Below are 27,666 nucleotides of genomic sequence, written 5' to 3' on the forward strand. Positions count from 1 at the left end.
TTCCTACATTCTGCTGTTGAGCTCATTCATTGAGTTTTTTATTTCAGTTCTTTAGGTCTTTACTTTCTTTATTGAGATTTTATGGGTTTTTTTGGTCAAGAAGTTCTATATTTTTGTTTCAAGCATGTTCTTAATTTCTTTTTTTAAATTAATGTTTATTGGAGTATAGTTGATTTACAATGTTGTTTTAGTTTCTACTGTACAGCAAAGTGAATCAGTTATACATTTACATATACATATATCCATTCTTTTTTACATTATATTCCCATATAGGTTCTTAATTTCTATTGAAGCATTTTTGTGATGGCTACTCTCAGATCGTTGTCAGATAGTTGTAACATGTCTACTTGTCTCAAGTGTTGGCATCTTTTGATTATCCTTTTTTATTCACTTTGATATCTTCCTGGTTCTTGATCTGATGAGTGATTTTTGATTGAAACTAGTACATTTGGGGTATTATGAGTCTCTGGATCTTATTTAAACCTTCTATTTTACCTGGCTTCCTCTGACACCTCTGGTAGTGGAAGGAAGAGGCACCATCTCATTACTGCCAGGTTGGGGTGGAAGTCCAAGTTCCCCAAGAAGCTTCCATTGACGCTCACGTGGCAGAGGAGTGTTTGTGTGTGAGTGTAAGAGGGCTTGTTAATGCTGGCTAGGAATAGGAGTTCCAGCTGCCCACATAGGGAGTAAGGTGGTCTCAATAGCACTGCATAGTAGTGAAAGTTCTGACTCTCTACTTGGCCTCCTCTGATATTACCCAGCAGGAAGGGAGAAGGTTATCTTGTTACATCTGTAGTGAGGCTGCAGGCTCTCCCTGTGGTATCCACTGACATTATAGGGGGCTTGGTTAGTTACTGTCTGGAAGGGATGAAAGCACCAGGTCCCTGCTTGGCTTTCTCCAAAATCTGTGAAATATTAGAGCACCTATGTTCAGCTTGGTAAGGATGGAAATCTACTTTTTGTTTCTATGGATTTGCTTATTTCGGTAATTTCATATAAATGGAGTCTGTGGCCTTTTAAAACTGGCTTTTTTTTAGTTAGCGTAATGTTTTCAAGATTCATCCATGTTGTAGCATATATCAGTACTTCATTTCTTGTTATTGCCAAATAATATTCCATTGTATATATACCACATTTTATTTATCTATTCATCAGATAATGGACATTTGGATTGATTTCATTGTTTGGCTATTATGAATAATGCTGCTATGAACATTCATGTTTACATTTTTGTATGGACATGTTTTTTATTCTATTGGGTATATACATATGTCTAGAAGTAGAATTGCTGGGTCCTAAGGTAATTCTATGTTTAACATTTTGAGAACTCCATTTCTTTTTTATTATTAATTTGTGTCTTATTGTATTGTGGTGTTAGGAAAGAGGCCTGAGATATTTTATAGTGTCTTTTAGGTTCTTAGAACTGTTCCCAGATTTGAGATTTTATTTCTACTCTGTTCTTTGCTTACATCTGTATTCTTTCCATTAAAATGACAGGTGCTGATAATTAAGTTACTCAAGAGATCTATAAGTTACATGAATATTAAAGTGCTTTAAACCAGTCACATTTTGAAACATTGTGAATGCGCAGTTATTCGTAGGAATAACTTTTATATTCATAAATTTACCTGTACTTTTAATTATTTAGAAAAAAGAAAGTGAGTGCCTGCAATTAAAAATTTTGGTGCTTCGAAATGAACTGGAAAGACAGAAGAAAGCTTTGGGACGGGAGGTGGCATTACTGCATAAGGAACAAATTGCGTTACAGGACAAAGGTGAGTAAAAACACCATACAAACAGCCTAGCCTCCACATTCAGTAATTTTCCTTTCTTTTTCTCCATAGGCTCAAATAGTCATCTTTGTATAAATATACTAAAACAATTTTTTAAAAATTTTTGAAGTATTTTGAAGTTAATACGTATAGTATAGTGTATACACGCACAGACACACTTCACATTTTCACAATGAACACACATTCTGCATAAGCAGAATCTCCATCAAGAAACAGAGACAAGGACCCCAGAAGCCCAGAAGTTTCATGTCCTCTTCCATTCATGGCATCTCTAGCCAGACTAACTACTACCTTGACTCACTATACCATAGATTGGGTTTGCCTAATTTTGAACTTTATACACATAGAACCATATAATATGTACATTTTATGTGCTGGCTTTTGTTCAACATTTTGTTTGTAAGATTCATCCCTACCTGAATGTAATGTAGTCTTAGTTTATTTTTGCTGCCAGTAGTATTACACTGAATGAACATGTATTTATTTATTCTTGCTTTTGGCATTTCATTCATTTCTAGTTTGGGACTATTACAGGTAATGTTTCTGTGAATGGTATAGTACATGTTTCTTAAAGAAGTTTTTTAATGCATTTCTTTTAGATACAAACCCAGGAGCAGAATTACATAGTCATAGTATATGCATATCTTCAGCTTTAGTAGGTTGTGTCCAAACGTTTTCCAAAGTAGTTGTGCCAATTTACCTCTTCTTCATCCAGCAGTGTATCCTCCATCCTTGTCAGTGTTTGGTACTTTCTGTCTTTTGTATTTTAGCCTTCCTGGTGGGTATGTTGTTAGTGTCTCCTTGCAATTTTAATTTTGATTTCCCTGAAGACTAACGAAGTTGAACACTATTTCGTATATTTCTTGCTGATTGGGATACATTCCTTTTGAAGCACCTGTTAAAAGTCTTTTGCTGCTCCCCCCACCTCTATTGGTTTGAGTAATATTATTTTTTGATTATATATTATGGGTATGGTTTCTTTGTTTGAAATATGCATTGAAAATATATTCTCCCATCCTGTGGCTTGCTAGTTCACCCTTTTGTGATACCTTTACATGAACACAAGTTCCATTTTATCAGTCTTGTCTTTTTTAGTTAAGGTCTTTTGTGTCTAGTTTAAGAAATATTGGTCTATTTTAATGTCATAAAGATCTTCTGTGTTTTCTTTTAAATGTTTACTCTTGAACTTTTTACATTTATGTCTATAATTCATCAGGAATTGATTTTTTTGTGTATGATGTAAGGTAAGAGTCAAGACTCACTTTTTATATATAGTCAATTGGCCCAGCACCATTTATTGAAAACCATCCTTTCCCCATCACACTGCTGTTTCTCTTTTGTCATAAATAAGGTAAACATATACTTGTCTGTTACAAGACCATCTGTTCTGTTTCACTGAACTGTTACTCTATTCTTTTGCCCTTATCTTACTGTTTTAATTTCTCTCATGTTATATTTGGTCTTGCCCTCTGTTAAAGTTCTTCAGCTTAGCTCTTCTTCAAGATCACCTAGGTTATTCTTGTCCTTTTGCATTTTCATGTGAACTTCTACACAGAAAAGAAACCTTATTAGGATTTTGATTGGGAATACATTTGATATATTTACCAACACAATTGGGGTTAATAGACATCTTTACAGTATTGAGTCTTCCATTCCAAGAAAATGGTATATGCCTTTGTTTGTTAGATCACTTTTACAAAATCTTATTGAAATAAAGTAGTTGTTAGCAAATGGATGTTTTCCATGATTCACTGAATTTATCAATATTTCTGTTTTTGATGTTTTATGATAACTGTTATAACTATCTTTAACTTTTATTTTCTACTTGTTGCTGATATATGGAAATATGAATGATTTTTTTAAAGTAGTATTGATTTTATTATATGTGCAAAGAAATGTTCCCTGGAAGTTTTATAGACAAATTAGCAATTCTAATGTTAGGGTAATGGCCCTGCAGCTGCAGCTCTCACAGTGATCGATTATTTATTTATTTATTATAAGCTAATTACATTTACAATTAAATTCAATTATACTATAATTAAATTGATTCTATTCTAATTATTTTATGACATAAGATAAGAAAATTACAGAAAGTTTTTTAAACAGCTTTATTGAGATTTTAATTCATATACCGTGCAGTTCATTTTAAAGTGTATAATTCAGTCTTTTTTGGTTTATTTATAGGGTTATACAATGATCACAGTCTAATTGTCCCTCCTAAAAGAAAATTCATACCCATTAAACAGTTGTTCCAAATTTCCCCTTTCATAAATCCTAAGCAACCACTGATTCATTTTCTGTCTCTATAAATTTGTCTTTTCTGGACAATATGTAAATGGAATCATACAATATGTGGTCTTTTGTGACTCACGTTTTTCATTTAATGTAACGTTTCAAGGTTCATTCATGTTGTAGCATGTGTCATTACTTCTTTTTTTTAAAAAATAAAATTCAATTACATGGATATACTATGTTTTATTTATCCATTCATCAGTTGATGAAAATTTGGATTGTTTCCAGTTTTTGCCTATTATGAGTAATGCTTCTTTGAACATTCATATATAAGTTTTTGTAAGGAAGTATGTTTTTATTTCTCTTGAATACGCCTGAGGGTAGAATTGCTAGGTCATGTGCTAACTGTTTAACTTTTTGAGCAATTGCCAGCTGCTTTTCACAGCAGCCGTAACCATTTTACTTTCCCACCAGCAATGTATGAGGGTGCTAGTTTCTCCATGTCTTCACCAATACTTGTTATTTTCTCTCTTTATTATTGTAGCCTTCCTAATGAGTGTGAAGTGGTATCTCATGGTAGTTTTTTTTTTTTAATATTTATTTATTTATTTAGGCTGCATCAGGTCTTAGTTGTGGCACGCGGGCTTCTCTCTAGTTGTGGCTCACAGACTCAGTAGTTGTGGCGCATGGGGTCTAGAGTGTGCAGGCTTAGTTGCCCCTCGACACGTGGGATCTTAGTTCCACGACCAGGGATCGAACCCGTGTTCCTTGCATTGGAAGGTGGATTCTTAACCACTGGACCACCAGGGAAGTCCCTCACATGGTAGTATTGAATCACATTTCCCTAATGGCTAACGTGCTTATTACAGTTGATTTTTGTATAATAATTTTACAGGCATACCTAATTTTATTGCACTTCACTTTATTGCACTTTGCAGATAATTGCTTTTTTTTTAAATTGAAGGTTTGTGACACTCTTGTGTTGGGAAAGTTTATTGGTACCATTTTTACAATAGCTTTTGCTCACTCATGTCTCTATGTTACATTTTGCTCACTCATGTCTCTATGTTACATTTTGGTAATTCTTGCAATACTTCAAACTTTTACATTATTATTGTATTTGTTATAGTGATCTGTGATCAGTCATCTTTGGTGTACAATTGTACTTGTTTTGGGGCACCACGAATCACGCCCATATAAGACAACGAACTTAATCGATAAACGTTATGTGTGTTCTGACTGTTGCACTAACTGGCCGTTCCCCTGTCTCTCTTCCACTCCTGGGGCCTCCCTATTCCCTGAGCCACAATAATTTCAAAATTAGGTTAGTTAATAACCCTACAGTGATCTCTGAGTGTTCAAGTGAAAGGAAGTGTCATACGTCTCTCACTTTAAATCAGAAGATACAAATGATTAAGCTTAGTGAGGAAAACATTTTGAAAGCCAAGACAGGCTGAAAGCTAGGCTCTTGAGCCAAGCAGCCAAGTTGTGAATGCAAAGAAAAGTTCCTGAAGGAAATTAAAAGTGCTACTCCATTGAGTAATTGGATGATAAAAAAGTGAAATAGCTGTATTGCTAATATGGAGAACGTTTTAAAGGTCTGGATAGAAGATCAAATCAGCCACAACATTCCCTTAAGCCAAAGCCTAATCCAGAGCAAGGCCCTAACTCTCTTCAATTCTGTGAAGGCTGAGAGAGGTGAAGAAGCTGCAGAAGAAAAGTTTGAAGCTAGCAGAGACTAGCCCGTGAGGTTTAAGGGAAGAGGCGTTCTCAATAATATAGAAGTGCAAGGTGAAGCAGCAAGTGCTGATGTAGGAGCTGCAACAGGTTATCTAGAAGATCTAGCTAGATAATGAACGAAGGTGGTTACACTAAACAACAGAGCTGCAGTGAAGACAAAACAGCCATATACTGGAAGAAGATGCCATCTAAGATGTTCATGGCTAAAGAAGAGAAGTCAATGCCTGGCTTCAGAGCTTCAAAGAACAGGCTGACTCTGTTGTTAGGGGCTAATGCAGCTGGTGACTTTAAGTCAAAGCCAGTGCTCGTTTACCATTCTCAAAATCCTAGGACCCTTAAGAATTATGCTAAATCTACTCTGCCTGTGCTCTGTAAATGGAAAAAGAAAGCCTGGGTAGCAGCACACACCTCTGTTTACAGCATAGTTTACCGAATATTTTATGCACACTGTTGAGACCTACAGCTTAGGAGAAAAGATTTCTTTCAAAATATCACTGCTCATTGATAGTGTACCTGGTCACCCAAGAGCTCTGCAGATGTGGTGGAAATAGTAAGAGAACTAGAATTAGAAGTGGAGCCTGAAGATGTGATTGAAATGCCACAAGCTCATGATAAACTTAAACGGATAAGGAGTTACTTCTTACAGATAAGCAAAGAAAGTGGTTTCTTGAGATGGAAACTACTGGTGAAGATGCTGTGAAGATTGTTGAAACAACAACAAAGGATTTAGAATATTAAATAAACTTAGTTGATAAAGCAGCAGGGCTTGAGAGAAGATTGACTCCAGTTTTGAAAGGAGTTCTACTGTGGGTAAAATGCTAACAAACAGCGAGCACTATATGCTACAGAGAAATTGTGAAAGGAAGAGTCAATCTATGTGGCAGACTTTATTGCTGTCTTGTTTTAAGAAATTGGCCATAGGGCTTCCCTGGTGGCGCAGTGGTTGAGAGTCCGCCTGCTGATGCAGGGGACGCGGGTTCGTGCCCCGGTCCGGGAAGATCCCACATGCCGCGGAGCGGCTGGGCCCGTGAGCCATGGCCGCTGAGCCTGCACGTCTGGAGGCTGTGCTCCGCAACGGGAGAGGCCACAACAGTGAGAGGCCCGTGTACCGCAAAAAAAAAAGAAAGAAATTGGCCATAGCCACTCCAACCTTCAGCACCCACCACCCTGATCAATTAGCAGTCAACATCAAGGCAAGACCCTCTACCAGCAAAAAGATTATGACTCTCCAAAGGCTCAGATAATGGTTAGCTTTTTTTTTTAGTAACAAAGTATATTTTCATTAAGATATGCACCTTGTTTTTTTAGACATAATGCTATTGCACACTTAATAGACTACAGAATAGTGTAAACGTAACTTTTATGTGTACTAGAAAACCAAAAACATCATGTGACTTGCTTTATTACAGTATTTGCTTTGTTGTGGTGGTCTGGAACCAGACCCGTGATATCTGCGAGTTATGTGTGTATATCCAAGGAACTTATTAATTCTGATTGTTGTTAGATTCTTTTGAATTTTATGTGTACAGTCAGTTCACCTGCAAATAATGGTATTTAAATTTATTTCCTAATATTAATGCATTAAGGGACTTCCCTGGCAGTCCAGTGGTTAAGACTCCACACTTCCACTGCAGAGGGGTGGGTTCAGTTCCTGGTCGGGGAACTAAGATCCCACACGCTACACAGCCAAACAAGAGAGAGAAAAATTAATGCCTTAAAATTTTTTTTCTGGCCTGATTGCACTGTCTAGTACATCCATTATAATATTAAATAGAAGTGGTGACAGTGGATATCTTTGTCTCGTTTCTAGTCTCAGGGAGAAAGCTTTCAGTGTTTCACCGTTGAGTATGGTGTTTTATTATAAACTTTGTGGTTTTTATTTTGTGGTTTACATTTTTAACATCATTTCCTCATTTTGTCATTTTGTGTTACTATTTTTTAATGAATTTTTAAGAGTTCAGTATGTGAGCATTCATTTCTTTGTCTTTTATCTTTCTAAAAATCTGTTTACTTGAGGTATAATTTATATACAATAAAATTAATCAATTTTAAATATACAATTTAATAAGTTTAACTAATATAGTCAGACAAGTAACTGCCACGATGGTGAATGAAAGACATTTCCATCACACTAAAAATTTCCCCTTTCCTCTTTGTAGTCAGTTCATTCCCCTACCTTTTGACCACTGGCAACTACTGATCTGCTTTCTGACATCATTTGCCTTTTATAGAATTTTATGTAAATGGAATCATGTAATATATACTCTTTATATTTGGCTCTTTTTCACTTAGCATAATGATTTTGGGATTTATCCATGTGGTTGCATGTGTCAGGAATGAATTTCTTTTTATTGTTGAGTACTGTTCCACTGTGTGTGTGTGGAATACATACACACAATTTGTTTATACATTTATCTGTATACTAGATTTGGTTCCTGTCTTGAGTTATTATGAACAAAGTTGCTGTAAATATTCGAGTAGAAGCCCTTGTGTGGGCATATTCTCTTGGTTAAATAACTAGGGGTAGGCTTGCTGAATGTATATAGTAAGAGTGTGTTTAACTTTATAAAACTGTTATGCTGTTTGGCATTCCCACTAGCAATGCATGAGAGTTCCATTTACTTCATATCCAAACATTTTTCATTTTAGCCATCCTAGGAGATGTATGGTTGTTTCTCATTGTGGTTTTAATTTGTATTTCTCTGATAACGAATGAGGTTGAACATGTTTTCCTGTGATCTGTTATCTGTATCTTTTCTCTGGTGAAATGTTTAGATCTTTTTTGGCTGCTTTTTAAAATTTTTTCCCTTTGGGAGTGTTTGAGAATATCTTATTATTGATGTCTAAGAGTTCTTTATATACTCTAGATACATGTTATTTATCAGATACATGTTTTACATATTTTTCTCCTTAATAATGTCTTTTGAGTTTATTCATCATTTCTTTTTAGATAAACTTTGTCTTGTAGAAATCTTCGCTTAACTCAAGGACACTTAAGATTTTCTCCTGTTTTCTTCCAGAATTTTTATCATTTTAGTTATTAGATTTATGTCTGTGATTTATTTGGGGTTAACTTTTGTGTATGGTGTGAAGAGAAGAGTCTCCTGAACACTGTTGGGGCTCTCATTTGTCTACCTGCTCTGTATTGTGGCCTAGAAACACTCCCCACCCAGGAAGCTGGAGGAGTATAAGGCTCACCTTGTTTGTTTCCCTGCTCTCAGAAACCACTGTCCTGGGCTGCCTTTATCCAGTGCCTGAAGCTGTTGTCGTGTATAATTTTGTATGATTTTTTAGTTGTTTACAGTGGGAGGGTAAATCTGATGTATGTTATTCCATCATTCAGAAGTAAAAGCCTTTTTCCTGTGCTTTCTCACCTCTGTGCTTGTTATGAGAATATGCTTTTCCCATCTCTACTTGGTTCAGTTATTTTGCTCCTTCAAAGACATACTTAAATATGAGCTCTCTTTAGAGGCTTTTTTCTCCCTCATCCAGAGATTTCTTGCTCCTCCTGTGGACCCATAGTATTTTTTAAAAAATATTTAATTTATTTATTTATTTATGCTTTGCCGGGTCTTAGTTGCGTCACGTGGGATCTTTAGTTGCAGCATGCAGACTCTTAGTTGCGGCATGCGTGTGGGATCTAGTTACCCGATCAGGGATCAAACCGAGGCCCCCTGCATTGGGAGTGCAGTCTTACCCACTGGACCACCAGGGAAGTCCCCCCCATAGTATTTTTGATGTTGCTTATTTTACTTATTAGTTGGTTTGGACTTTGAGGGCAGAAGCTTTACATTTTTATGTTAGTATCCTTCTTAGTGCCCAGCGTAGTGCCTTACGTGGCACCCAGCGTGCATGAGCACAGAGTGAGGCTCTGACGGGCTCTCTTCTAGGTAATGTGCATTACATATAGTGCATGAATCTTTTATCCTTAGTTCATCTGCAATGCATCCCTTTTTGGCTACCTATTTATTTTCAGTGTATTTCAGACAGTTGAGATTGATAAATAAATGACATGTAATGGCAAACAGAAAATCAATTGTGTTGGCAGTGTATTTGGAATGTGAATAAAGTAGGCCATAGTTAACAAGTTTTAAATTTTTACACTGTATGAAATACAGGTTAGACTCAAAGAATAATTTTGTAACTGTGATTTTACTTCATTTCAGTTAATTTTAGAAAAACATAGTTTAAATTTAAAGGGATAGGTTTTGATTCAGAGTGCTTTGATGCATGCCTGGCTTCATTATTCGCCAGCTGTGCAACCTTGTCCAATTACTTGGCTTCATCTCTAAAGTAAAGTTAATAATAGTACTTATGACTGTGTTGATATCCTGCTGAGTTTTAACAGGCTCCTAAGTTCTGCTGATGTTGCTGGTCTGTGGAGCACACTTTGTGTAGCAGAGATGTGTATGATGATCAGATGAGTTGTAAAATTGAAATGATCTTATAAAAATAGGAACAAAATGCTTTCTGTCTTATTCCTGTATCACACCTTGTTGAACTTCTGTACTGTTTATTTAAAGTCCTTCCTGACTGAAGATGGCCTCCTATGATCCACCTCAATCTGAATGCTTTAGCCATACTCACGTTCGTTTAGAACTAAAAGAAACTTAAATTTGCTTTAGTCTGTCTCACTTGCATTTACGCCTCTGTTAATTGGCGCTTTCTCCAGGAAATCTTCACTGGCTCTCTTCCCTTTGGTGTGTTTCCATAGCACCTGTGCTTTTCCATTATAGCATTGTAGTTGTTAGTTTGTTTCTTCCTCTAGTAAGATCGCCGAGGGTTGGGATAGTGCCTGGGGCATAGTAAGCATTCAATAAATATTTGTTGAAGGAATGAATCATAGTCTAATGTTACGGGCATCACTGCTAAAGGACGAAGACTTCTGTAGCTTCTAGCTTAGTATTCATTTGGGAAAACTGATATTGTCATGAGAAATACTGCAGAAAAAGTGTATATTCTTTGGCAGTGATTGTCAGAACTATCCGTGTTCCAATACAGATTGCATATTAACATTTATACTTGAGAGTCTGGGATAATGCCATTTAAAATCATGACATATTATGAGCAAAGTCCATTTCCATAGAGTCTCTGTTAGAATGACTCCAAATAAATAGATAGCTGTGGTGTACATATAAGATCTCTTCTAAGGGGTCTCATCTTCTGTGAAAAGACACATTTCTTTGGTGCTTTGGAAGTACCATCAAGTTTTATAATACTCAGATTGCCTGCTACCTGTAGCATGTATGTCTACATATCTTTTTCAAGACCATAAGTTTTTAAAATGAAAACACTATAGGATTTTAGAGGGGTTGGGGACTTTTGCCTTTTTCTAATAAGAGAAGCAAAAATAATAGCTACAGTATTTCAGTTATCATACTTATAGGTAAGATATTAGTTATTTAATTACCACAGTAACTTTATTAGGTAGGTACTGTTATTTACATTTACAGTTGAGGAAACTCTAGGTCACAGTCAGGGACAGTAAATAACCTTACTGAAGTTCACACAACCAATGACAGGTGATGTGGTTAAAATCTTTCTATTGATTCCGAAACTCAATCACAGTATGATACCCCCTTTTTATCAGTAGTGTGATGTGTAAAGTCCATGGAATGTATATTATTCTGGCATATGGTAAAAAGATAGGGAGATACAGTTCTTCAGTTGTGTTCCCAGTTGTGTTTTTCCCTCTTATACTGATAGAGGGAAGTCCCAAGAAGTCTATCACCAGCCTTGAAACAGGTGAACTTCTAAACAGTGACTTCTGTCCCATTTAAAAGCCTGAGGTGTAATAATAATTGCTCATATTTGTAGAATGCTTATTAGTGCCAGGCAGTGTCATGTGTTTTCTATTCTTCATCTCATTTTGTTCTTACTAATTGTCCTATGAATTAAAGGTATTGTTATTATCTCCCTACTAATAAAGATATCATATATTATTATCCAGTTTATAGATGAGGAAACTGAGTTTCAGAGGCCCAAACCCACATAGCAAGTTATGACAGAGCCTGTGTTCAAAGTTACTGATACCAAACAGTGCTGCGAAGGAAGATGATAGGATTTTGTAAATACCCGTTTTAATTCTGACAGTCCAAGTCAGAATTAGTCAGCACATTCTTGTATCTCCACTTTATCATGGAAAGAAAGGCTGGTAATGCTCAAGTTAAATATGTATTTGCCAGAATGGGTCAGAATTGTTGGCTTTTAACACTGACTTTGTACTTCAGGAGCTTTCATCCCGCTTTTATATATGTTTTTTGAGATGAGTATTATTTTATATTTCTCTGAACTCGTAGAATCATGGGCGGGTTAGGATCTAATGTTGGCACTTTGGGCTCAAATCTAAGCAGGAGAAAGAGTGCTGCTATTGGCTGTACTTTTCTGCCATTGGGAATCTCTATGTACTGCGGTGGTAAGATCTGAGGGGTTGGAAAGAAGGGTTGGCTAGATAGAGATAACCATATTTCAGTACCAGTAGATCCTAATCTACTTGTTAGGGACCACTGTTCTTTATAGTGATTCTGCTAGGTTACCAGGGACTCTTTCTTATCTATTAAAAGTTCATTTGTGGTGAACATCATTCTTGTTTGCTTACGTGAATGTACTATTTAATGAATCTTGAGCCAAGTTAAAATATTTTAGAAGCACTGGAGTCACTGATACTGGTGACATGAAGGGGAAGAACGTATTTGTCACTGCGTGTGCAGCTTTGATTTAGTGTGTTGGCTAGCCAATAGTGAAGTGATTGGCTAATAAAAATGTTACTGGTGGCTTCTTACATATCACGACTTCTCTTTGACACTTGGTGCTTATCTGCATACTTGGTTCTCAGCCCAAAAGCTCAGTTAGGATACAGAGTCAGTAATATGTGACATTTTGTCTTTGCTACTGATTTTTCTGAGTGACCATAAAGGAGCTAATTAACTTCTGAATCTTTTTATACATCTGTGTAGTAAGGATAGCAGCTCATAGCAGTGCCATAGGGATTAATTTGTGTAAACATTTGGAAGAAATTAGTACCTATTATATATTTTATACTTTTGTTTATGAGAGTTCATTGCGGCTGAATGATTTATCGCAAAGAGGCAAAAAGATAATTTCTATCCCTGTCTCTGACTTGCTGGGTGACCACAGAACTCTGAGGGGCCTCGTTACTCCATACCTGTAAGTTTCCCCTTCCTGTTCCCGGAAGGCAGTGGTTCTCAACTTGTGGTCTACAGCAACTTCCAGCTGGGTCACGGGCTGATCTTTTCAGCATTAATGTTTATTAATGTATATATTTTCATTTCCGGCAGATAAATTAGTTATGATGATTAATAAAAAAAACAGATTTCCCCTCATTAGTGTCTCAAGCCAAATAACCTTCACATTAACTAATTATATATTGGTTTACAGGGTCTTTTGCTCTAACTCAACCCCCAAATCTTTGAAATGAGAAGCAGCACTCTAAATTAATTTGCTTGAAATTTGGTTTAGAAAATGGTATGAAACATTGGTCTTAAGGAAATGTGTTTAGTAGAACTGAAACACACTTAAACATGTTGATAAAATTTAAGAACTCTTCAGTGGTGCCTGGGGAGTGATGTTAACTTTATAAAAGCAGAGTTCCCTAATCTTTGTAGGAAGGAACTACTTTTTAATCCAATTAGTTTCTTGATATTAATGATAACATCTATGTAGTACTTTATAGTTAGAAAGTGCTTGCACAAAGATGATCATATTTGATCCTTAAAGTATCCCTTAAGCTAAGTATGGCAAATATTGTTATCTTCATTTTATATATGAGATGCTGAGAAGGTAAGTGACTTAGCGAGGTACAAACAGACAGGAGCAAAGTTGGAACGTAGATCTAGACCTTTTGTCTCCAAATTCTGTGCTTTTCTCACTATTCCATACTATCTAAAACTTTGCAAAATCTGAATCCTACATAAATCCTAGGAAGCAGGTAATTTTTATTGAAATCCTGTAGCATGCCAGATCTTTTTTCACTTATGGTATTATCATTTAATTCTTAAAATAGTACTAAGAGATAATAATTATTACTCCCTTTTTCCAAATGAGGAAAACTGGGGCTTAGAGACATTTCTCAAGGTTGCATAGATAAGTAACAGATCCAGATTCCGATTTTGATTTATTTCATTCCAAAGCCTGTCTTGTTTCTAACTAAACATAATATCATTGTTGCTTTCTCTGGTATATGTCTAACAGATAAACTGACTGATGGTTTGCTAGTTTTCCATTTTACCTATGGACTTATATGGAGAACTTTGTTCTGCTATATTCATTTTTATTACACGATGAGTAAAGTGAATTTTCTCCAAAGATTTCTTTGATTTGGTTGTATCTTAACTAAGAGATCTGGATTAAAGATCTGTCAGTCTCTCAGTTTGTCCTTAGGCAAATCATCCAACTTTTGGGGCTAATTTCCTTTTCACAGACAAACCAAACAAAATTTTGAGTTATATAGTCAAGATTTCTTATAGCTCTGAGATTCTGGTTATCTTAGGAGATAGGATTGACAGAAAGGATAGGGATCTCTTCACCTTTTTTGGTGAATCTCTTTATTTTTTGAAGTTTTATGCTAATGATAAATTTCCCAGCAATGAAAGAAGAAAAGAAAAAAAAAAGAAGATTCTCTGACCCAAATGTATCTATAGATGCCATTTGTTAACTGGAAAGCCTCCATTAGGTGGGAATGACCTATTGGAATTCTCTAATCAGCCATACTCAACTCCTATTTTACAGTCTTCGGTCTGTTTTGGTAAGCAAGAGCAGAAACTCATTCTGTAAGTGACATTGTGTGTAGAAGAGGTCAGAAGTGTCAGATTTCATTGCTCAGATCTGGGGAGAGAAACTCCTCTTGGTAATTTCAGTGAATAAAAAGTTTTGATCCTTTATTGCCACAATAAGAAATGATTTATATGAAGTTTCCATCAATTATGATAATTATGGTCATTTTGCAATAAATTTGAGTAATTAAGGTGAAATATATATATATATATATATAAAATATAGTTTGTTCTATTTAATTAGCTTCTGCTTGGTCAGTAAATTATTATGCTTATTTGGCCTGCATCTCAGATTAAAGAAGGATCACACAATATATTTAAATTGGTGCTTTCGCTTCTATCAAAAGGTTATAGATTTCTATTTGAACTTACAAAGACATTATTAAGCATTGTGTAACAATTTTCTCCTCATAGGTTCTAAGGTCACAAGTTGAAAAATTAGTTCTCACAGACCTTACAATTCAAGATATATTTATTACAAATGACGGCAGATTTAAATTTTATTCGTCTGTATACATGCTCTGATTTTCCTGGAGCCATCTGACAGGAATTCCTAAACAAATTTCCTTCAAAATTAATATCTGCCTTTCAAAATTTTGGGGACCTGAGGATAATTTTCCCCTGGGATTTATTAAAGTTTCTTTACTTGCAGTTGTTGGCCTGTATGCAGCTTGTGAAAGGCAGTAAAAGACAGACAGACAACTTGGTGGTGGGGCAGGCAAAGGTGGTTTCTAAGAAAACCTCAGATTTTCTTTTCAGAATGATTCATTTTCCATATATTTGTAACGATTTATTTCAGTAATATCTTAATTGGATTGTAAGAAAGTCAAACTGTCATATTTTAATCTCCCCCTCTCCCCCTATACTTGCCATGGAAAGTATAGATGTGTAGAAATAAGCCACCGGACAGAATTTTATTTTGGTTTGTCATCATTTTTTCTCTACTCATTACCCAAAAGCATTGGAAGTAGCATTTACAAAAAATACATTTACAATTAGATGTTTTAACACAGAAGTAAAAGGAGATCGTAAGGCATGTAAAGGATGTGGGAAGGGCATTGATGTGTGTATGTACACGCGTACCTTTGTCAGTTCATTTATGGAGTAGACAGAAGGAACCAGGCATTGTGTAAGATGGTAGAAACAGAATGACAGATGTGATGGTTATATGACAGAAATACATGGAGAGTACCTTAGGAACACAGAAGATGAGCATCTGAAAATCAGAACACCATGTAAAGGAGGTGACACTTGAGCTGAGTCTAGGAGAATATGTAGTAGATAGCTATGGAGGGAAGGTGAGACTTTCCAGGTAGAGGGAACAGCTATACAGAGGCATGGAAGTAGAGTAGAGAATTTCAGGTAATTCCAGTAAAGCCTCAGCTAACCTTTGAGTAAAGGTCCCCAGGAGAGGCTAGAGAGGTAAATAACAACCTAATCATAAAGGAAGTTATGTCATAAAGTTTGGAGATCTATTGAAATAACTTAAGCAAATTTCTCAAAGACAAAAAGTAGATACAACTGTGTTGATGACTATAATATAGGAGATTAGACGTAGGTTTTAGAAAATTCTCTTTGAAGAGTTAAGCGTAGAGAATTGTCATGACAGAAGTTATTATAGTAATCTAAGCAGTACATAATTAAAATCTAAACAGTTTGGAAATGTAAAGGGAGGAGGGAGTGTGTAGGTTCAAGAGATATTTAATGATGGACTCTACTGTTAATGGTTTAGTGGCTTGGAGGAGAGAAGGAGAGAGAAAGATTTAGATAGTTTCCAATTTCTGGTTTGGACAACTGGCCAGATAATTAACCATTCATCAGAACAAATATTGGAGGAGAAGCAGATGTTGGGGGAAAGGGAGAAAGGGGAAGAATCAAGACTTCCAACTTTGGATAATTACCTAATGGGTGAGATAGTAAACAAGAAACCAACAAATAAAGTAAATGTCAGATTGTGAGAAGGACTAGAAACAAGCTGTGGTGATAGAAGTTAACTATGGGAGACCATTTTTACAAAGATTGCTCAGAAAAGGATGGCTTGAGGAGCTCAGTCTTGCAAGATAAGAATTGCTGGGGTAACAACAATGGGAACAGCACGTGAAAAGGCTTGGACATAGGAAGTGCCTGTATTGTAGGATAGAAAGGACGCCACTGTAGCTGGAACATAATTTGTAAGGAAGAGAGTAGCAGCATGACATGAGGTTGGAGAAGAAGGAATTCAAAGTGTAAGCGAAGATATTTGCCTTATCCATTGAACAGGAGGGGAAGGCTAAGAAAATGGCATGGAGGCTGCCGAGTTTCATATTAGGTTGTAGGTAGGATTATGAAGAAATCCTTCTATTATTTCAAGGTTTATGAGGTAAGGTAATTAATATATTGGACTTAGAGGAGGTTTAAGGATTGGGGGGAATGTATGGAGTAGTCATCTCCAAGAATGAGAAAGCAGACTAAGGAGGAAATTGTAATAGGATTATTGGATGTGGTGCCTATTTGTGCTTTGTGGTTGTTATTTTTAAGGTAAAATCAATCAGGCTGGTTGTGTACTTTTCTCTCTCTACTTGGAGCTTCATGGGAGCAGGTTGAGAAAATGCAAATATTCAGTAAAAGTGAAATTATCCCCATTTTACAGATGAGGAAAATGAAGTTCAGAGAACTTAACACTTGTTTAGAGTTGTGAAAGTAAAATTTAACCCAGATCTTTCTGATTCCTAAGTCCATGGGCTTTCCAGTATAGTACACTTCCTCCCATAGGATCTGCCTATTGTTTTTAAGCATTAAATTAACTCTGACCTTCTTAGCTGTCAAGCCAAGAAGTGTAGAGTTATGAAAGGTATCAGTGCTTCCCTTTGCCTGTTACAAGGAAGTATATCAGTTCTTTAGGGAGAAAAAAATCTTCTCTTGGCACCAAATTCCAAGAGGAATTTAGCATGCAGTTTCTTATGTGCTAGATATTAGATATCATAATGAAATACAGTCAATTGCAAATTTTTGCAAAAGTTACAGCAAGAAATATCTATTAACCCTTGAGAATGGGAGCATCATAAATCATAGTACAGAAAAGGCATTTCTGTGGGGAGAAAAACTAAAATAGTCGAAGTATATTGCTTTCTGGTCGTCTGCCTTGATGTAGAAAGCTCAGAAGAATGACAATTTATTGGTTTTAACTGTAATTTTGACAGGAGCTGGCCACTGGCCAGTCTGAGACCAAACTCTCGGTGAGAGGGAGCCTAAAGAGTCTGTGTTTTGTTTAGTTGATTGAAACAAGATTCATATTCTTCAGCTATTCAATTTATAGGAGACAGCATTGACATTTGGTTATTAAAATTAAAGTGTCTGACTTGAGTTCTTGCTGAACAGAGGGGGGCCATGGTGTATCATGGATAGGGCCAAGGGTTTCAGAAAGCAGTTTCGAAGTATGGTAAACCAAGCCACGTATTTGCTTTCTCTCCCTCTCAATGACTCATTGATATGATGATAAAGATACATGCATAAAAAATAAGTCCTTGGTGATGGTGAAAATACAAGAGGGTGCCATTGGAATAGCAAAGATTTTTGACATAGTTCTCAAAGACACAAAGTAGATAGAATTGTATTGATGAATAAACTAGAGCAGAGGAAAACTGCAACCTGGAATACAGTGGAAAAGGCTGCAGTGGGAGTTTCTGGTAGAGCTCTCAGATACCTCAACTTGCAATTCCCAGGTATGGAAATCAGGAATGATGGAGCAATAATTAGGGTAACTGGGCCTACTGGCCCATTTTCTTTCCGTTGTGAATTTGGGGTAACTTCCTATAACATTTGCTCCAACTGCTTTCTAAACATAATGGATTCCTGACCTGGTTAGGTTCCATGGTATGAGATTTTGGCATAGAAATGTAGAGCAAAGCCTGACTGTGGAATTTTACAACCAACCCAGAGGGAAGACAGGAAAGGCAGCTCTACTTAAGAGTGAAATACCCTAAAGTAACATAATCCCAAAGTAAACTTCTCCTTATTTGATAGTGATTTAAAGTAAAGGTACTGCCTTCTCCCAGCATATGTACCTTGAAGGAACGCTAATTGTCAGCAAGAACTGCCCACTTACGCTGAGCTGCTATTCAGGGGTGAAGCCTTTTATGTAAATAACTCTTTATAGCTTCAAAGGAAACCTGCATTATTACCTATGCTAACCAACCTAATCACTTATTCATGGATTTAAAGGGAAAACCAAGGGTCATCAGATATTTGAGGAAAACACTATGAAATAGACCAGGTTGAACAAACAGAATAGCTGACCTAAAAGAAACAGAAAATACAAAGCACAGAGAAGAGCTTTAAAAAAACTTAAATTAATATCCTCAGATTTGACTTCCAGCCTCTGGGATGTAGAAAGGTGGAAGGAGCATCACTTCCACACTAACAACGAGAGAAAGCTGGATAATGTACAAAATTATAACTTTTCTTGAATCTATCCAAGTACTAAGATTTCAAGGCAACCAATCCCTAGGGGAGGGAAAGTATCACTGAGAAAGCCCTACCCAGGGACACAGAGTATGGCCTGGTTTAACCAGGACAACAGAGGAACTCCCTCCCTTCCTCCCCAGCCAGGCTAGAAAGCACAGAATAACAAGTCACTGTAGGCGGAGAGGCAAGAGCATGGTGAGACACCCTTACTTAGGTGCTGGTTCACAGGGAATACCTAAATCTGGGAATAGTATAGTGTCATTGAGAAAACACCTTTGTCAGACCATCTTCACCATTACCACCAGTGCCACCACCACCCCCGAAAAGGGAAAAATTAGAGGCAATTTGAAGAATGTGATGCACTGAAGGTAATCATGGCAGCAACGGAACCGAAATCCAGCTCGGTTTGATTGTATTGACTCATTCCTCCAAATTAACAGAAGAAAAAGCATGTCTTTTTCTTTCTCTGTTGCCCTGCAAATGATGTTCAGTATTAAATCAAAATTTTTGAGACCAAAAAAAAAAAGCAAAACCAAACCAAAATGAAAAAACATCACTACCATCACCAACACCACCACCACCAACAAAAGGTTGACAGGAGAAGAAATTAACAGAAAAAGACTTCAGAGATGACTTAGATGTTGGGACTGTCAGAGAGAGTATTTAAAATAACTATGGTTAATATGCTTCAGAATTTTGTGGAAAGATGGATAACATACAAGAACAGATGGTAAATTTCAGCTGAGAGGTGGTGGAAACTGTAAGAAACAGTCTAATGGATAGACTGTAAACCAAAAACACAGTAATGAGCTGAAGAATGCCTTTGACAGACTCATTGGTAGATTCAACACAACTGAGGAAAGAATCATTGAACTTGAAGATAGGTCAACAGAAATTAACCAAACTGAAGTGCAAAGAGACTCTTTCACATAAAACTAAGTTATTTCATTATCAGCTGTCTTATACTTTAAGAAATAATAAAGGAAATTCTTCAGCAGGAGAAACATGATACCATACAGAAACAGCTCTACACACAAAAATTGAGAGCTCCAGAAATGGTTGAAAGGAAGATATTATAAAGAAATTTTTTTCTTATTTTTAATTGCTCTAAAGACTGTTGATTTTCTAATGCAAAAATAATGTTTTAGAGTTTATAACATGCATAAAGTAAAATTTGTGAAGTATTTTACAAGTGGGGAAGGGAAGAGTTGGGAGTGTACTGTTGTCAGGATTTTATACTTTACATGAGGTGGTATAATTTTATTTGAAGGTAAACTGTTATTAATTTAAGTTATATATTGTAAACTCTGGGGCAACCACTAAAAATTTTAGAGGGAGGTAAGAATGAGCTGATAGTGAAGAAAGAGGAAGTCATAAAAAAATTCCAAAAGCATAGAAAAAGAGGGATAAAGAAACAAAGAATAAATGGAACGGAACATTGAGAAAACAGCTAACAAAATAGTGGTTTTATTGCGGTACGCGGGCCTCTCACTGTTGTGGCCTCTCCCACTGCGGAGCACAGGCTCCGGACACGCAGGCTCAGCAGCCATGGCTCACAGGCCCAGCCACTCCACGGCATGTGGGATTCTCCCAGACCAGGGCATGAACCCGCGTCCCCTGCATCGGCAGGTGGACTCTCAACCACTGCGTGACCAGGGAAGCCCAAGATGGTAGTTCTTAATCTAAAGGTATCAATGATTATATTAAGTGTAAATGTTCTAAATACCTCAGTTAAAAAAGAGATTGTTCAGATTTTATAAAGATAAAAAAAAAAGACCCAACTAAAGCCTATCTACAAGAAACACACTTCTAATTTAAAGTTATAGATAGATTAAAGGTAAAAGAATGGAAAAAATGCACTATGCAAATACCAACCAAAAGAAGGCCAAAGTGGCTCTAGTAATATCAGGCAAGGTAGACTTCAGAACAATGAATATTACCTGCAATAAAGAGAGATATTACATTATGGGATATTACATTATTACATTTCAAATTCATGAAAAGATGTAACAATTCTAAATATGTATGAATGTAACAACCAAGCTTATATATATATGTGTGTGTGTGTGTGTATATATATATATATATATATATATATAAAAATCAAAAACTGATGGAACTGAAAGGAGAAATGGCTAAATGCACAATTATAGTTGGTAACCGTAACACTAATTTCTCAGTAATTTATAGAACAAGTAGAGAGAAAATCAGTAAGGAGAGAAGACATTAACAACATTATCAACTAACTTGACATAATTAACAGTAGAACATCAGCAGAATATACATTTTTTTCAAGTACATATGGAATATTCAGTTAGGCCATATTTGGTGTCATAAAACAAATAAATGCAAAATAATCAAAATAATGCAAAGTATTGTCTCTCACCAAAACAGAAATAGCTAGAAATCACTGACTAAAAGATATCTGGAAAACTCTTAATATTTTGAAATTGTACAACAAACACACACACACACAATATACATACCCTGGGTCAAAGAAGAAATAACAAGGAAAATTGGAAAACATTTTGATGTGAATGAAAATGAAAATATATCAACATTTTAAGGGATGCATGCTTAGAGGAAATTTATATCATTTGATGCTTATACTAGAAAAGAAGAAAGGCCTTCATTCAATAACCTAAGCTTATACCTTAACTAGAAAAGAAGAGCAAATTAAACCCAAATCAGGCAGAAGGAAGGATATAATCGAGGGCAGAAATCAGTCAAATTGAAAACAAAAAGAGAGTAGAGAATGTCAATGAAACTAAAAGGTGTCCTTTGAAAAGATCAATAAAATTGATAATCCTCTAGCCAGACTGACTGAGTAAAAAGAGAGAAAGCGTGAATTACCAGTATCAGGAATGAGAGAGGGGATATCACTACAGATCCTGCAGCAATTAAAGTAAATAAGGTAATATTTTGAATAACATGATCGTAGTATGTCAGAAGGGCACTGGAACAAGGCTGAAGGCTGGCCAAATCTGGGACCACTTGAGCACCAAAATAATTAAATCCAGTAATGAATTATAAATCTTTGAAAAATAAAAGAGAATTCATGATTCCATACTGATAATAGATAGCTAATGGAGAAGGAAGGGCTCTTGCTTAGAGAAGAATGCTGAATGCTGACTGATAAGTATGGAGGAAGTACTGGAGTTGGAATATTATTTTGCAACCATAGTAGTAAAAATTGATTCAAGCAGAAGACACAAATCAATGCTAAATCTGCGGAGCCTGTGCTCCGCAGTGGGAGAGGCCACAACAGTGAGAAAGTTAGATGAGAAGCAGGATATATCCATGGTCTTAAAGATGGATATCATTGCTTCTATGTGTAATATCCTTAGGAGGACACAACACCAATCATGCAGTATTCAGGCTGGTAATATATAACTTGAACAACATGTAAAGAGCTTGAGCACATCATTGCCTCAATGTTACTACTTCCTGTGAAGTGACTTTTGGAACTTAGGTTGAGTTTTCTGAGGTATCTTGAAATACTTCGTTCTTCTCTACCTGAGCCTAATTAAACCAGACTCATTCAGTTTTGTTCCAGAGACCACCCGGTGACCAATGAGGCGTATTACCTTTTAACAGAAAAATGAACCTGATATGCGTTGGAGAGATGTTGCCAGTCTGTGTTCTAAAGCCTTAGTTCTGTTAAAGCTTGTGGGAAAACCATAGCCTTTCAGGAGACCTTTTTCTGGGTTTGGATCTACTCTTTTACTTTTTATTTGGAAATTATTTTGGACTTACAGAAAAATTGCAAGAATAAGAGTACAGAGAACACTTACATTCTTCACCCAGATTTACCTATTGTTAACTTTTTACCCCATCTGTTAGCTGGCTGTGTATTTTTAAATTTTGTTTTCCTTCTTTGTTTTGCAAGGGTTTTTGTTTTTGTTTTCTTTTTGGTCGTGTGATATGTTCTAAAGACATTCAAAGCTAAAGAGGGTGCATACATTTGCATTTTGAAACCCAGATCTGTCTTGGCCCATTTGTGATTTCACTAGAATTGAGGCAGCCTTTTATCTGGGATGAAGAATAACATTGCAAATTTGTATAGTGGTGGAAGAATTCATGTGCTTTCTGGTAAAAGTGCATTGGGTGAGGGGTAGAGGTTGTCAACCCAAGTGTCTTCTGAAATCATTGAGGGATTATCTCAATGCTATCTATTATCAATATGGAAATCTTGTGAGGAATTATATTGGGGCTAAAGAAGATAAGTGGTATTCCTTGATTAAGTTCTGTTTGGGGAGCAGAGTTAACAACTTACTGGTCATTTAAATACAGTTGAGAGAGAAGAGCAGGGTGCTTAGACATATGTTGATAAAATTACTTAGGTTGGTGAATTTAGTTCTAAGGTCCAAACTGTACTTTGATCAATTAACCTACTTCTTGTTCCTCCCTAGATGTGCGGAAGAGTTTAGGGCACCTTTTCCTGTTAGATCACAGTTCATGAAACTAAGCTGCTTTTTTTTTTTTCTTTTTTTTGGCTGCGTAGGGTCTTCATTGCTGCATGCCGGCTTTCTCTAGTTGCAGTGAGCGGGCTTATTGCGGTGGTTTCTCTTGTTGTAGAGCACAGGCTATAGGCGCGCGGGCTTCAGTAGTTGTGGCTCACGGGTTCTAGAGCACAGGCTCAGTAGTTGTGGCACACGGGGCTTAATTGCTCCGCAACATGTGGGGTCTTCCCGGACCAGGGATCGAACCCGTGTCCCCTGCATTGGCAGGCGGATTCTTAACCACCGCGCCACCAGGGAAGTCCCTAAGCTTCTTTTTAAGATCTAGAACTTAGTATGTCAGGATCTAAGACTGTTTTTCTGTGTTTCAGGACCTTTGGAATTTCCTGAGACAGGCTCATTTTCTTAGAGTAGGAAGATGTAAAAGGATTTTATGATCACATGAATGAAAATGGAAGTTCCAAAGTTGATATAAATACAAAAGACCAGGCTTATACACAAATATTAATCATTGCAATGCTAAAGCAATCCTGTAGTGGAATTGAGGTATTGGGGTATCAGTTAAAATGTGGAATATTCTTTTAATTCACATCTATGGAGTTAAATTTTACAAGCCATTAAACATTGTAACTCAGACTATCTGTCAACATGTAAAAATGCTTCAGACATAATTTGGAAAAATCAGAATACACATTTCTTGCACACTGTGATTGTAACTAAAATTACTTGTGTATATGAATAAGATGAAACTTCATAAAAAACCTAATATTGATGAACTATATTGTAGTAGTCAATATGCAGGTAATTTTTCCTGCTCTACTTTTTATACTTTCAGTAATGTTATATAGCATTTGCAGTTAAAAACAAATTAACCACCTTTTTAGAAAAAATTAAGCTTTACTTTTTAGAGCAGTTTTAGGTTCATAGCAAAATTGAACAGAAGGTACAGATTCCCCGTATACTCCCAACCACCCACCTGTGCAAAGCTTCCCCCACCAAAGTGGTACATTTGTTACAATTGATGAACCTTTAGTGAATCATCCTTAGCACCCAGAGTCCATAGCCAGTTTTTTAAAAAATGAAGTTGTCTGAATTTTGAAAATTGCATCCGGGTTTCTTCGTCAGTGACCCAGAAATCTGTAGGCAGAGAATCCTAGTCTCTTACTTTTTGACTCCTGCTAGAAGCTGTATAAAAATGGAAGCAACAACAACAACAAAAAAAGGAAGCAATAGGAAGTTTATTCTCATTAATCCCCCCAGAAGTCCTCCAACCCCAACCCATTTTACCTTTTAACTTTTTTTATTTCCCTCTCACAGTCAGGGGACTGGGCTCTGCCTGTTCGGTTGTGACTGGGCAGTCCTGTCTGCAGTGTTCCATCTGGAATTGTCTCCTTTCGTCTCTCTCTAGGAAGTGCATTTTCGGCTGAGCACCTCAAGCTTCAACTCCAGAAGGAATCCCTAAATGAGTTGAGGAAGGAGTGTACTGCGAAAAGGTAAATGGAACACTGAGAATGGTTGTTATGAGTGTCGAGTTTACTTTGAGGAGAGGATTTGGAAAAGGAGTATTTTTTAAAGCTGCCGGTATTAGTACCAGTTAATATGTTCAATGCCACTTTCACTTGTTCAACACCTACTGTGCTAGAGTCGGTTATGAGACCTCCTAGCATGTAGTCAGAATCGGAAGCATGGACACTGTTCTAGATTTCAGGGCCACAGCACTGTGACTTAATGTTTGAATCTCCTCCTCTTCCTGTCTTCTGCATTTAGTGCAGCTTACAGTTTTTCTTCAGTAGCTCCTTCAGACTTCTGTTAGCTCTCTTGGCTGACCTCAACAGCTCCCAGGTTCTCTCTCTAACATCAGTCTCTCCAGTTTTCAGTTCATCCTCCATGTTGCTAGCAGACTTCTCCTAAAATACTAATTTTTTTTTGTTTTTTTGCGGTGCGCGGGCCTCTCAGTGTTGTGGCCTCTCCCGTTGCGGAGCACAGGCCCCGGACGCGCAGGCTCAGTGGCCATGGCTCACGGGCCTAGCCGCTCCGCGGCATGTGGGATCCTCCCAGACCGGGGCACGAACCCGCGTCCCCTGCATTGGCAGGCGGACTCTCAACCACTGCGCCACCAGGGAAGCCCTCCTAAAATACTATTTTACCATCATTTTTTCTCTTCTTAAGAACCAGTGGTGATTGTTTTGCCTCACTGTCAAATAACCTTCAATAAAATGGCGCCATACAGCTGTAGCTAATTTCAGTCGCTCCATGACATTCATTTAACAAATGCTAATAGTTTTTCCCGGTATTTTTTCCAGCACGTGCTTAACTTGTTACCACCTCTGATCTTTTCCTCATCTTCACTCACTTTTCCTAGAAAGTCATCCCATCCTGCATTTTTCTTTAAGAAACCTTAGCACTTGAGAAACCTGAAAAGAACCTTGGAGATCATCTAATCCTCTCAGTTTGCAGATAGGAAAGCAAAGCTCTGGAGGTTACTCTGTCCATTTCACTAGGAAAGCAGGACTAAATCCCTTTAAGTCTTCAGTGCTCTTTGCATTGTACTACTTTAGATTCCACTTTGACCTACTGTTTCTCCTAAATTACCTCCTTTTTAATTGTTGACACAGCTGAGCAGGTAATATGCTCTACGGGTGTTTTAGCTGTTGGTCATGTTTCTTAAATAGTTCAAGAAGAGCTACATCATCTCATTGCCACAGCTTTTTGCTTTGTCCTTTTTTTATTCTGTTATTTTTGTAATATGGCAGCAGGTTATTTTTTGAGGTAGTTATAACATCTGTAGTTGTAAATGAAAATAGAATACTTTTTTGAGGAAATACCATATGGATATTTCCTAAAAACAAATTGGCCTCAGGTTAAATGAGACCTTGGTCAGCTTACTGAGCCTCTCTAAATCTTGTTTTCTTGTTTGTACAATGGGTATAGTAATATCAACCGAGTAAGTTGTTGTAGTAATTAAAGCCATTTGTGAAGCTCCTGGCATGTAGTAGTAGGTGCCCAGCCAGTGATTTTGTACGTTTCACATCTCTTAGCATGGTGCTGGACACATAAAATAGGCCTCAGTACAGTTAGCTTGATTGATAGTATTTAGTGATAGGTCATGACTCACGTTAGCTATTATTCTTGCTTCTACTTCTGTGGCCCAGTACAGACCATTAATCTTTCTCTCTGCATCAGTTAGGTGGAAATAACTGTGAGAAAGCATGCAAACATGTTTTTTTTTTAACAAATGTGCTTTTTTTTCCTTATTAGAGAACTCTTTCTGAAGACTAATGCCCAGTTGACAATTCGTTGCAGGCAATTACTATCTGAGCTTTCCTACATTTACCCTATTGATTTGGTAAGTTTCAAATTTTCTGGGGGAAAAAAAAATTTTTTTAAGATGATTTCTGTTTGAAATTTTCTCTCAAAGCAAAAACTCATTGCTCTGGTCTTAATCATATGCTCTGTCATGATTCATTCAGAAGCTAATATTTATTTAAAAAGTAGATTTGGAATTAGTTGGCATTAGGTTCCACCATTTGATTTTTTTTCTATCAGTTTGGTGGTGGGGTGCACTCGTCTTCATCTGAAAGAATGCCAAATTATTTCTGGTTTCTTTAGGACCTTTTCACTCAACCAAATTATCAGCTTTCACCATATCTGACACATAGATGCAGATACACGTGCATTGCGTTAAAAATATAACGGCTAATTAATTTTTATTTATTAGTATTACCTAAGATATTCCTGAGGTAACTGTCAGGAGATTAAGTTTCTGAATCTGGTTTCTTAGAGTAAATACAAATGTAACTGGTTAGGATTTTTTTCAGAGAACTAAATCTCCTAGATTTGGTGGTTTTGTTTTCTTTTTAATGAAAAGAGACTTAAAAGACTAATTTTCTGAGAGGAAACCTAATAGGATTTTAGGTTGCTCACAGAATCTTGTTAATTCTACTTAAAAATTTTCATTTATAGCTATGAATTGGTCAAACAATAGTTTTACGATTAAAATTTGACACGGTTTTTTGCTTAGATATGATGTTTTAAATGTTTCTAGTATAGAGAATTTGAAGTGTATATCAATGTACAGAATAGTATAATAAATCATCATGTACTCATCATTCAGCTTCAACAGTTTGGTTAATAATTTGAGTCTATGACAGTATTGTCTTTGAATTAATACTGACATAAATTTTTTAGATTTAGAACTTCTTTATA

General features: G+C 36.5%; 1 protein-coding gene across 9 annotated transcripts in view; it reads left to right on the plus strand.

Moving 5' to 3' along the window:
- The window catches only part of UVRAG (UV radiation resistance associated), a 373,872-nt gene that overhangs the window by 201,848 nt on the left and 144,358 nt on the right, over window positions 1–27,666 (plus strand). For all 9 annotated transcript variants that reach the window (XM_049714244.1, XM_049714243.1, XM_049714245.1 and 6 more), the window contains 3 exons: window positions 1,649–1,775; window positions 24,869–24,953; window positions 26,719–26,806. In XM_049714244.1, the coding sequence (XP_049570201.1) occupies window positions 1,649–1,775; window positions 24,869–24,953; window positions 26,719–26,806 (300 nt within the window). The remainder of the gene's footprint in view (window positions 1–1,648; window positions 1,776–24,868; window positions 24,954–26,718; window positions 26,807–27,666) is intronic.

This window comes from Orcinus orca, chromosome 8 (genome assembly GCF_937001465.1).
Source record: "Orcinus orca chromosome 8, mOrcOrc1.1, whole genome shotgun sequence".
In the NCBI taxonomy this organism is placed as follows: Eukaryota; Metazoa; Chordata; class Mammalia; order Artiodactyla; family Delphinidae; genus Orcinus; species Orcinus orca.